Below are 13,401 nucleotides of genomic sequence, written 5' to 3'. Positions count from 1 at the left end.
TCAACTTTACTGCTTCAAACACTGTTCGAGAACCATATACTGAATTGTTCATGATAGGAATCTAGGTCCTTTTGTTTTTTATTCCAGAACATAAAAATACCTTGATGAATCAGATGACTTTGATTCTGGAGCTATATTCAACGATTAAAAAGCTGCTAGTATAACCTACACTCAATGTGTTTTATATCTGATCATAATGTTAGAAACAAAAAAAATACACACTCATTCGATATATAAAATTTTATTTTCGAACTTATCATTTATAAATATGATTATTTTCCTGAATAGGTAACGAATTCCAGAACTCTTTCTCTCCCAATACTGTTCTCGTTTTCATCTGTACGTCTTCCACGGAATTTACCTCAAGATATTTCATTTCCTCACTTCCAGGTTCAACTGGATCCCAGTCCACTTCTCCTATCTTGGGAACTCTGAAAATAAATCAGGTTATTCATCATTTCCTAGTTTGGGAAACTTATTTAGGTGCCTACCCAGTTTCTGCGAAATCTTTCAAGAATTTCGTTAGTAGCTTCATCATTTTTTCGTCCTTCGGTTTCAGATCAGCATTTATCATCCATTTAAAAATCAGTTTACCGTCCAAACCATGGCTAACACCTGGGAAAAATCAGTTTATACAATATGAATTAGTAAAAATACAAAACTTAGAACATAGAATGATTCTATATTCTAATATACAAAATGAGATTCAAGATATGACTCGTTGTTTTTTAAATATTACCAAATGAACGAATTTTAACCCTTAATAACCTGAGTTTTTTTTCAAAAAAAATACTATTCTAATTGAATAAACATTCTTTATAGAGTGTACAAGACCAAAACAACTCAATTTCTGTTTGAAAATTGTTTGAGAAAAATGGTGTTACATATACGTAAGGCTAATAGCTATGGTTACTGAGAAAAAAATAGATTTGCCGGTGAAATTTGCGTTACATATGTGTAACGCTAGGTTATTATGGGTTAAGTTCGATCATTTGATATACAAATTGAGAATTCGATGAGTGGGTAATTTCTAGGTTCTGATTCATACTGAGCTGCTTGTTTTATACAGGGTGAGTCTTTGACTCGCACAAATATTTCAAAAGTAGTTTCTTGAGTTCAAAAGAAACACTTTTTTCTTTACCATTTTTTCCGAGTCTGCTCGGTTTAAAAGTTACTGGGTGTTGAAAAACCATAAAAATGTTATTTTTAGTTCTATCTCAAAGACGGTTTTATCGAATGGAATGAATTTCCGAATATAGTTTTTCATTTATTTGATGAATCTTCGTCGAACACTAGATATCACCCACATCTTCCAGTTTTCTCATTATGACCCTAACATACCATAAAAATAACAAAAATTCAGAGAACTCAACTCTTGAAACTAAGTTGGACGCTATCTAATGAGTATTTGAACGTTTTGTAAAATAAAAGTATTCTTCATATTTCCTCGTATAATGCGCCGTTTTCGAATAATTTGATGTTCAAAAATCAAAAAGTATATGTGAAATTTGAAAAGTTGGGTACTTGGTACTTTGGCTGAATACAACTCTGTTTAAAAGATCCGCAGATGTGTAGTATCACAGATTTAGCACGTAATTCTGAAGGCAATTTTGTTTTTGCAGGAGAAGCACACCTCATTACGAAAACTTAAAATGGTTATATTTTTTTATCAGGGCCGAATTGGAAAAAATGGTATAGGAAAAAAGTGTTTCTTTTGACCTCAAGAATTAAGATCGAAAATATTTTCAGACGTGATATAGAAATTACCGAAAGAATAACCTTTCTAACTGGCTATATCACGTTATAGCTAAGATCAAGTTTGTCCTACTTATAAGTGTACCTATAAGGGAACCTATTAGAGATTCAATTCAGAAATATATTTGAGCATACTCTGACGATCTGTAACACATTTCAACTGAGGGTGATGAGAGTGAGAATTCTGATTTTGACGCTGACGAAATAGAGATAGATAATTTGTGAATTGATAAACTCTTCAGCTCCAGACCTTCTAGTTGTGAAAATCGTGTTATTCCAGTATTTTTTCTTTATCTTTATTCGTGAAAGATTTACATTTGTATTACCTGGTTTCATTTTCCTGAACCGCAAGTTATCCTGAGGAAGATATCTGTAGAAATATACGAAGACTGGTGATTTGACTGCACTCGAATGTGTTCTTGTTGCCAATTCAGAATCGACGAAAAATAATCTGTCACTATAGATCTACGAAGAAAAAAAGAGAAGTTATGATACGATTATGATATAAACTTCACCATAAAAGCATGACATTTTTAGCGAATGTGTAACTATTAATTTTTTTTAATAAAAATTACTGTTAGGGTAGATTCTTAAAGTTATAATAAGGGTCAATATTCCAATTTCCCAAAGGTATACAAATTTTAAAGATAAAATACTATAACCAAAAAATATAAAATTTTTTTGGCTGCTCATACTGCCAAATTTCGTAAATGATGCAGAAATTGGTTGAATTTGGCACTGGCACTACTTGTGATTTTATTTTTTAACTTATATTTAGGTTATTTGTTATTGTACTTTATAATGAGATTCTCCTTATCTCTCAATCTCTTTGGTATAAACTTGCTTCTAGAATGACGATTTGAGTCACAATTTTTCCTATATCCTTTCGAACTGAAATAGGATACTTTCAAAGTCTAACATCATAATAGGCCAGTTTTGAATAATTAATCTGATATTTGAATATCAGATTAATAATAAATATACTTTTGATCAATAATATTTGGAGATCTTTGCATCTAATGAAGGTTCTCACCTTAACCATGTTCTCAATGTTATCTTCGCTGACTGGTTGGTCCTTGTAATAGAACTGTTTTATTTTTCCAACTACTTCGCTCTTCAAAGAATCATCTACGGTATCGTTCATGTCTAAAGCTGACGGCATAATAGTTTCCCAATTTTCGGCAATGAAATCTATTTTCTTCAAATGGATAAAAACTGAAAAAACATGAAAGTTCTCAATCTGCATTCACATGCGAAATAAATAAATCGTTATATTACTATAATTCAATCAGATTAATCCCAGAACAATCAAAATCGGATATTGTAACTGCATATTGGATTATTGTCCAATATAATTAGTGGAGATGAATATCAACGATTATAATTCCACTAGGTTATTTTCCCAGTGGAAATATCCCAAAACAACATAATTACATATATAATTTTCTCTTTCGCCGTTGTTCTCTGGCTGTATGCTACAGATCAACCATGCAGAAATTCATCATAGGATGTTTGACATACTTTTAAAATATGCGGTACATATGAGGATGTATTGATATCTAGTTAGCCTAGACCAGTTCCATCCATAAAAAAATATTGCGTTACCATAGCAACGAACAATAACTCATTAGAAGTGTCAGTGTGAAGTTTGAGGTCGAAAAAATAAACCAGAGTTACGCAATAAACTAAAAGAAAGAAGATGTCCACCGAAATTGTGAAAATCGAAAAATTGGAGTATCGAGCCATCATCAAGTACCTGTATTTAAAAGGGTTAAGAGGTAAGGAGGTTTACGAAGATATGCTTAATACTCCTGGCGATCAATGTCCTTCGTATGCGACCGTGAAAAATTGGACTGCAAGCTTCAAAAGAGGTAAATTTTCCATTGAAGATGATGACCGATCAGGAAGGCCAGTTTCTGTGTCAGTCCCCGAAAATATCGATGCAGTTCATGACATGATTTTATCAGACCGTCGAATTGTGCTAAAACGGATATCTGAAGCACTGAATAGTGAATATTTGATACGAACGCGATCATCATATAGTTCTCGTCAATTTGGGCATGAGAAAAATTGCTGCAAAATGGATCCCCAAATGTTTGGTGTTTTGTTTTTGCAGAACAACGCCCCTGCACACAAATCTCATGTTGCCATGCAAAAAATTCGTGATTTAGGGTTTGAATTAGTTGAACACCCCCTTTATTCACCAGATTTGCCTCCATCTCTTTCCTCAACTGAAAAAGAGTTTAAAAGGTCGTAAATTTTCTTCCAACGAGGAGGTAATAAAAGCTGTGGAGGTCTGGTTTGTACAGCAAGAAGAAACATTTTTTTTGAAAGGTCTAGAGACGTTGAAGGTTCGCTGAAATAAATGTATCCAATTAAGAGGAGGATAATATATTTTGAGTAATGAAATATTTTGACATTGAAATTTTGTTTGTTTCTATAGTAGGCTAAGAATTTTCCAATATACATATCCTCGTAATTCCGGAAACATTTTCTATATAAACTATGACTCAGTTATGTTTATTTACGGATATACAGTGTGATTCCGGAGGAGATTGTCAGATTTTGGGAGAAGTTTAAACTAGTCAAGACAGCTTCCAAAAAATGATTGGTTTATAACTAGGAGACTCTACAGGGTGATTTGCCCGATTCTACCGATTTATCAATAACTTTGGTATGGCTCATTCAACTTTCATGAAATTTTCAGGGCAGTACATATGAACGAGCACATTCAATAATTCCAAATCTTTTTTCGAAATACGGGATTGATATTGTGATAATTTCGGATTAATTGTACAGGTTGGAAAAACACCCTGTACATTGCGTTTTCAGAACTTCGTTGTCCGTTCCAGATTCTAGCATGGTGAGTCATCATTTCGCTGATTTCAATCTTTTTGACACACTTTCGGTTTTCCGAGAAAGAATTTTTTAAAAATTAAAAATATCAAAAATTCGCTCAACATTCTCCTCCGGAATCACCCTGTACAGGTTAATATAGGAAATGGTGGTAAAAAAGCCAAGTTCCCGGGAGTCAAACTTTCACCTTAACCGACGTTTCGGAAAATCATATTTCCATCATCAGGGCACTCCATATTATGCATTGATGTGAGGTCACCAGTTTCCAGATTCATTTAAAATACCTTCAACTCTTGTGCGAAAAATACTTACATCCCACAGGAAAAATCCCCTCGTCTGCAACATTAGTGTTAATCCAAGGAACGTCATACACTTTTCCATCTTTCAATATCTTGTAAGGGTGGTCCGCGATGAAAGGACTGTCTCCACCTTTCTCAACAACCGGACCGAAAGGTGTGGAAGGCATGGCACTTATCAGAACGAACAGTCCATCGATGCCAATAATCAAATCTTTGTGCGATTTCGATCTCATACAAGCAATCATCTTTTCTGTCGAATCCGTCTCGCAACTGACGTTTCTCGCGACGAACATCGCTTTTTCAAGTGGATTTTTCGTCAAGGCCCAAGACTGAAGGGCTGTTCCGCTTTGGGAGAAACCTCTCGAGAAAAGACCTTCAATAAAAAAAAATAATAAGCTAATAATAGTCATTAGCACATAATTATACCTGTAAACAAATGCGGAGGACTTAGGGAGATGCTTCCTCGATGAAAATAAGCAGGGGTAGTTCCTATAATTTTTTTTCGAAATCGACCTCCCTTTCAAGCTACAGCCTTTGGGAGGCGATGACGAGTTGACAGTTTTTAATTTTTTTTACAGGTTCTAAAAAACACTGAGTCATGAAACTATACATAATATGAAGCACTAAGTAGATGTTACTCAAAAAAAATTTTAACGTTTAACGTCAAACATAAAATTATAATTTCAACGTTCTTTATTTTCAGTTCATTGTCAGGCAACAATTTTTTCTAGTTGATTTGCTCCTGACAAATTAGTGCACGAATTTACGCAGGAGCAAATCGTTTATTTCAATTTTAATTGATTTTGTTTCAGAGATTGGGAGTGAAAACCCTAAAAAGTTTATTAAGAAATAATAACTTATAAGTAGTTCTGATCACTGTTCATTCCATTTAATCATATGAGTGATAGAAGAGAATGACTGACTACCTCCCTCTGAAATACATGTTGTTATTTTCAACCCCTAATAATAAAGTTATGCGATCTAAGAAAATTGTGTGAGTGACATCTACTTAGTGCTTCATATTATGCATAGTTTTATGACTCAGTGTTTTTTAGAACCCGTAAAAAAATTAAAAACTGTCAACTCGTCATCGCCTTCCAAAGGCTGTATCTTAGAAGGGAGGCCGATTTCGAAAAAAAATTATAGGAACTACCCCTTCTTATTTTCATCGAGGAAGCATCTCCCTAAGTCCTTCGCATTTGGTTACAGACACTCAGTATATTGGAATTAGCCAGCCTGAGATCATGATAAAATGATCTCAAAGTTCACAGCAGTTTTCTGAAACACTTTCAGCGGTTTCAACTTTGATTGTCCGATCAACAATTTGACAGTCACTCGATTTCTAAAACGAAATCACCGAAACCTTTTCATTTCTGAATATATTGAAGAAGGAGCAATTGAGAATAATTGAATGGACGTATGAACATCATAATTTTATGCGAGAATGATATTCTGAATGATCATGACTGAATTATCGATTGAAAACAGATTGACGTCTATTCATCAATTAAGTGTTGATTCCCCGATCAAGCTTCTTGAAGCCCGGTGTTTAGGTATGATCATCTGGTCATATTATAAATGTTACTTAATTTGACACATCAGCACTTTTCGTATTTCGAAATTTTCATTCCATTAGTGAAAAGAAACAGATTTTGAATGAATCAAAATTAAGAAAGTTGAAGGGATGATTCCTTCTTAAAAAAATATTGCAAATGAAATTTTTTTTTTAGAAACCAGAAAACTGACAGAAATTAAAATTACTCTTAATCCTTAAAAACAGTTAATTTTGGCTAAAAATTCAGGAGACCTTATTTGTTCACAATGAATCAGGCTCACAAATTAATTTTTCAATGGTATCACATGAATAAGGAGAAGAGTTTCTTGCGGAACAAATTGTAGGGGTGGTTTTTCTACCCCTTGCAATTATGTATGTGGGGACTCCGAATGCCTTCTTGTTCCAAATTTCATTTCCATTGGTTCTCTGGTTTCTAAAAAAAAATCGCTTCCCAGATTCCATCTTTAGAGAGCTGTATGTAAGCTGTGCTGTTAAAAAATTATATGAAAGAGCACAACATTTTCTGACATGCAATCATTCCTGAATGTTTTTCGCAACTATCCATTTACACCCTGTTTATTTACTGAGTTGTACACTTAGAAATTTTGTGCAAATTCAACTTATTTTCCGGGAAATGGAAAATTAAGGAAAAGCATATGGATTTTGATAAGAAAATTCACCGAATTTTAAAAAGAAAGAGATGTAGGTACCTCAGTGACATTTTCCAGAATAAAATAGATACACCTACTATTGAAATCCTTGATCCGTAGGTATAGTAAAAAAAAGGTATCTTGCGTTTTTTCTTCATATTTCAGTAAAAAGTTTGTTGTCGAAAATATATGTACTGTTATTTCAACCAATATTTTATTCCATGTGAAAATCTTTTCAAATAACAAGGAAAATCTGCTCCTCCAGCTTGGATACAAGAGTCCAGTCATCTTCTCATAACATCAACACCCTGTATCTTTGAAACAAAGAGTTTACAGACATTGGCCTACAGGACCTTTCATACTCCAAATCACTCAGAGAAAGAAACTCTCAATTACGCAGTTATAGATTTGATTTCAACCATCTCTGGTGCATTTCGTAGCACTGCTAGGATGAAACAGATTTTTCTTACAGCTTTTCCTACTGTTTCATCATCCGAAAGTGGAAATCCTTATATTTCAACCACCCAATTCTCCTAAGGAATTATTCACTAAGTCACCCCTGGCTCTGCCATTGATGCATTGATATTTCAATACAAACTATACTAAGGAAGTTGTAAAATCACCCAAAAATAAGCCTGAATTTTTGTAAAATCATACAAAATCAAAATTTCAAATAGTTTCTGACAGAAGTATTTTCGAGTTAGATATGATACAACTCAAAGTTGCAGTATTCCCTTACCTTCAGACATTGGAGACAGATAGTGATAATGAACGCTGGCTCCACCAGCTGATAAACCGGTGATGGTAATTGAATCTGGATTCCCTCCAAAATTTTTTATGTTTTCTTTAATCCATTTGAGCGCCAGAGATTGATCTTTCAGTCCCATATTTCCGGGCACAACGCCATCTTCCGTGCTCAGAAAACCTGAAAATAAAATGTAGAAATAAAAATTTCATGTCATGTAATAAATTGTTCCTATTTGAGCACAAATTAATTTTGTGTCTAGTTCTGCAGCTTATAATAAAACTTGATTGTCCAGTTATTTTCTTTCGATTCCTTTTCATTTCTGATTATCCCGAGATCCGGGAATACATAGCCGTATATTATAATTTGCTGTATCTTCAGGGACTTTATAAATCAGATTGTCAAATCAATAAATTTAATTTCTGTCTTTCTCTCTTATTTTGTTTGGAAATGAGGCTCAATGTGTCTTTACGAGAATTCATTCCATCATTTTTGTGTCAAATTCAATCCCATCTCAGCTTCACAATCAGGGGAAATATAAATGAAGTGAAAAAGAAATGTCATTCGTAGATTTTTACATGTATTGACATGTTTTGAGAACCACTGCCTGTAAAAGTGCCTACCTAAGATTCCTAAACGATAGTTCAGCGTCACATAAACAACATCCTGGTCCATTATATATTCAGGTTGTGCCATCATTTTCGGCGAACCAAGCATAAATGCACCTCCATGAATATGTACGACTACAGGAAGATTGGCATTGGCATCAATATTTTCTCCAGGAACATACACGTAGACATAAAGGCAATCTTCTGTACCTGTAGAAGAGAAAATGCGAAAAAAAAATTCACTAGGAAATATGCATATTCCTTTGTTCCTTATCATTTATGAGTGAAGGGACAAACTTATAAGATTGTGTAGCGTCTTTTCGGTCAGTTTAACAATTAATTCCTGTTGAGTTTGCCGTGGCCAGAGCTTTTGAATTGACAAGAAAAATTTACGAATCTGAATCAGGAGAGCGTTTTTTTATGGCCCTTACACTTTCTAGTGTCCTGTACATGTGTTTCACTTTGTGCATGTGTAATTTTTTTTCTGTATATGTGGGATATTGGGATATTAAATATGTCATGAAACAAGGTTGTTTACGAATCAAACGGCAACACGGATCTCATTCATTTATTTTGTTGTTTCATAGGGTAACTTGGGAGATGAAAATGGTTCTGCTGCTTGTGTTAAATAGAAAATAGGTACTCTGAGGGTTAGTCGTATAATGAGTATTAAGTGCCCGGTTACGGCGGTTACAATTTCGATAATAATATTTCTTTAGAAGTCAATCCTTACCTGATGGTCCCCAAAGGAAGGGTATTGGAATCAGCTGAGCGCAAGTATATTGTTTGTTTGCTTCTAACACTCCTTCCCATTTTCCTGCTGGCTTGGGTGGCTGAAACAAATCAGAATGAACACTGAATTTTCACAAAATTAATATTCACGAAACATGTTTTAAGACAGACATAAGCAAATCTACTAACAGTACACTATGCTTTTCAAAGGTGAGTATTTCTTTCGACAAAGCTTTTCTAAATGAATTATTTCAACAGTAATCGCATATGTAAAATATTCAAGATGGCTTGGTTGTCATCCCACTAAATCCGATGCGATTCCTTTAAATTTTGAGTACGGGACTGGAACGCCGTTGGGATAACAGATGCCTGAACAGTACACTCGAGACTATCTGAATAATTTATTGCGATACATCGTGAATTCGTCGTGAAATGAATGTAAAGTAGGTAACAAGAGTGTAGAAGAATTGAGATGCTGAAAGTTCTTCTGGAATTGTATTTTTACTTCATTTTTCAACATCAAACTAATGGTAACAGTTTTGAACGAATTATTCGAATAATTCAGACCATCTTGTTTAGAGAATTTTTGAACCTATGTATTTTCAATTTTTTTTAACAATGTTGTTTCAAGGCATTTTGTCTCTAGGTAGAAATGAACCATTCTATGAAAAATCGTCCAAGTTATAAGATATTAAAAAATATGATTTCGTTTTCATTCCCATTTAAATACCAACCGGGTCAATATTCTAAAATAATGCAGGCCTGAAATGATCTGAGGATTCTGAGGTCGTATACAAGATATATTTCATTACATGTTTTTTCCAACATTTCAAAAACACCCTGTATACAGAATGGTTTACTACTATAGTTGCAAATAACCTCTCTACTCAATAGGCTTCTCTTATCAATTTCGATTTAATTTCTACCTACACATTTCTCATTCTTTTTTCAATTTTTATCATCACTTTCTTGTCCTGATCTTGTCAGTAATTGATTTTAATTGATCATAATGAATTTAATGGATGTGAATGATGAGATATTCTATCAATTTGATTTGTTGCTCGTTATAAAGTTAATTCAGTTCTTACAGAAAAAAAACTATTTTCATCACATTATCCAAACCAAACTGATTAACACTGTAATCGATTTTTAATAAGCTCAGTGGTAATGTAAACTCGCTTGTAATCAATGTTGTTCTTATGCAAAAAAGGGATAACATTGAGATTTGTCGTTGATTATACTAAATTATAACTTGACAAGAGAAACGCAAAAAATAACAGTCATTGGCTTTTTTCACATTTTTTATATCGCATGTCGTTGAAAATGATGGCAGAATTTTCCATACTGTGTATGGCATTATATAAAATGTTGTCTAATTACTATAGAAAATGAAACAAATATTACAGAAAGAGAAGGTCATGTCAAATTTGAAATCTAGAGCACAGGAAAAATTGAATACTTTATATTTCATTCCGTTGTAGAAGGTAGATTCAATGTGAAATGTGGTAACTAGATTTCCCAACTTTGGATTGGTCCAGTTATGAATGAAATATACCAGTTGGTTCCAAACTTAGGGCTTTCAGAAAATACGGACCATATGAATAAAATAACTTTCGTCCGTAAATACTTCGTTTTCTGAGATACGGGGTGTTAAAGTTCTTTTGAAAACCGACTATTTATTTATTGCTGTGTCGAGATATGCAAATGAAATTTGGTGGGTTTTAAAAGGTAGTAGCTATTGCGCATTTTTCGACCACCAATTGAGAATTTTGAGTTCATTGGCGTGCATACATACGAATTTCGGAGTATATTTTTTCATTTATTTGATTAATCTTTTTTGAACACAAGATATCGTCGTTCTAAGATGCAAATTGCCCAAGTCCATTTTTAATGAAAACAAAGGTATTAGTGCCTTCTAGTGACAAAAGCACAAACCGATGATCTGACAGCGGCCCAAGTTCTAATTTGAAAGACAAGAAATGTTGAAGCATATTTAAATTTGGTTTGCTTCTAATAAAAATTCAAATTAACAAAATTTTTTAGCTCTCCTGCAAAACTGTCATTTTGTGAGTTAGGCAATTTGCATCTTAGAACGACGATATCATTCATGTCTTCCAGTTTTCTCACTATGACCAATACGTACCATCAAAATAACAAAAATTCAAAGAACCCAACTCTTGAAACACGCTACGTTTACAAAACAACTACTTATTGTAGTTGTTTTGTAAAATTGAAGTATTCTTCATATTTTCTTGTACACAATGAGACGTTTTCGAGTAATTTGATGTTCAAAAATTAAAAAGTATCTGTGAAATTTGAAAAATTTGGTACTTTGGTTGAATACAACTCTGTTTAAAAGAACCACACATATGAAGTATCGCAGATTTAGCTAGTTATCCTGAGGGTAATTTTTTTCCCAGGGGTGTCACAGTTCATTATGAAAACTTAAAATGACTTTATCTTTTTATTAAGGCCGAATCGGAAAAAATGGTATTGGAAAAAAGTGTTTTTTTTACCTCAAGAATCTACTGTTAAAATGTTTGTATGAGTCACCCTGCATAATTTGTTTGATGTTCTAATAAAATATCAATGAACTAATAATAACTTATATAAGTAATATAAGTGGAGTTGAAAATCTGTTAATTCAATCCTCTTAACAAAACACGAAGGAAAATGTGGTTATATAAAATTAAAAACTAATGTTCACAAATATTAAAATAAATTGATCAAAATACTTTGAAGGAGGATTTTTGTAGATTAAAAATTTAAATTTTCTATGCGTACTCCTATGTCAGAAGGAGATGCGTTTTAGAAAATAAAATGAAAAAACTCATTCATGTATTATTCAAGATTCTATCAAGAACAGAAAATTAGGTAGGTACCTATATTTTCTCTAAGAGAAAATGAATGACTTACAGCGAATCTCAGTTCTCCTATTGGCGGTTCAGCATACGGGATACCTTCAAAAGCAACAAAATTTCTTCCTTTATAAGACGTTTTCATGTAACCTTTGACAACACCCTGCTGCAGATTCAATTCTGGTTCACCATTGCAAAAAAGGAGAAGCACTAAAAACTCATTTCTTCAGAAATATTCTCGAATAAAAACACAGAACCTTTACCTCCAATGAAATATAACGATCTTCCCAAATACATAATAGCGAATGCACTTCAGGACGACCAGGCGTATAACTGTTGAAAAAATCCTCACTTTTATCCATTAACAATTTCAGAAACGGAAACAACTAAAAGTAATTATATAACTTTGCTCCATCATGTCGAATATTTTTTTTGTATTAAAGTGGAATTAATGATACATAATAATTGCGTTAACGAATGGGGAGTAATTTGTTAGGAGTAATTTTAGGACGGATAAGGACATGTTTGAAATTCAAATGACGTATAAGGTCGGTCTGCACAAAGGAAGCCACAAATGATGATCAAAACTGATAATTTGAGTTTGTAAGTCAGCATGAGTGATTCTTGGATCATTATATCTCCCATCTTCCTATCTTGAAGGAATACCAGGATAAGATCAAGTGTGAATTGAATTTTTTGGATTTGTTTCATCAACATTAGATTTTCAAGTAGGGCAATGCTAAAGGTATCCTGAAAATTCATTTACTATTACCTGGATACTTATATCGCTCAACCTATAACCCAGTAGTGAAGTGAATTTTTTGGTAGGTGGCTTTCGAAAACTTATCTTCATCTGAAAAGAAAATAGAGTAATTCATTCATGCATTGACTGCATCATGAAGATTGTGAACCTGGAGAAATTTTCTAGCGTTGAGGGTTCTTGAAAATATTACTCATCATGAATTTAAGGGAGTGGGCAAATAGTATTGAAGGGATAATATATAACATCTATGATGTTTTGACAATGTCAGCTTTGAAATATCAAATGGGGCATTCTCATTGTTCGAATATTGTCATAGAGATCCCCACTGATTATAGAACCGGAAATCCAAAATAGATCAGATGAATATAACAGGAGATATTGAAGATTGAAATTTGCAGTTTTTGAAAAATAATTTCAAGGATAAATATCTGAACGAAAGGATCTTATGTTCTAAGGAAGGGATAGGCTTAAAAAATTGCTTAAAATAGATCCGAATTATTCGAAATCCTATATTTTCATACCATACTTTCGGATATCTAACAATGTTTACAAGAAAATCGAATTTTTTGTTTTTCCACTT

At 33.2% G+C, this 13,401-nt stretch overlaps 1 protein-coding gene across 1 annotated transcript; it reads right to left on the bottom strand.

The window, feature by feature from the left end:
• Positions 1-225: 225 nt before the first annotated feature.
• LOC123308203 (venom carboxylesterase-6-like) lies at positions 226-13,047 on the bottom strand. The gene is made up of 12 exons (XM_044890779.1): positions 12,970-13,047; positions 12,831-12,911; positions 12,322-12,391; positions 12,117-12,268; positions 9,202-9,301; positions 8,484-8,678; positions 7,855-8,040; positions 4,924-5,283; positions 2,789-2,970; positions 2,082-2,220; positions 492-615; positions 226-431 (listed from the first exon to the last, which is right to left on the bottom strand). The coding sequence occupies exons 3-12, from the start codon at positions 12,353-12,355 to the stop codon at positions 257-259; spliced, it is 1,647 nt and encodes a 548-aa protein (XP_044746714.1). The 5' UTR covers positions 12,356-12,391; positions 12,831-12,911; positions 12,970-13,047; the 3' UTR covers positions 226-256.
• Between the last annotated feature and the right edge of the window lie 354 nt (positions 13,048-13,401).

Source organism: Coccinella septempunctata, chromosome 2 (genome assembly GCF_907165205.1).
Source record: "Coccinella septempunctata chromosome 2, icCocSept1.1, whole genome shotgun sequence".
Taxonomy (NCBI): domain Eukaryota; kingdom Metazoa; phylum Arthropoda; class Insecta; order Coleoptera; family Coccinellidae; genus Coccinella; species Coccinella septempunctata.
The sequence above is the reverse complement of the archived record's forward strand: the minus strand, read 5'-3'. Positions and strand labels throughout refer to the sequence as shown.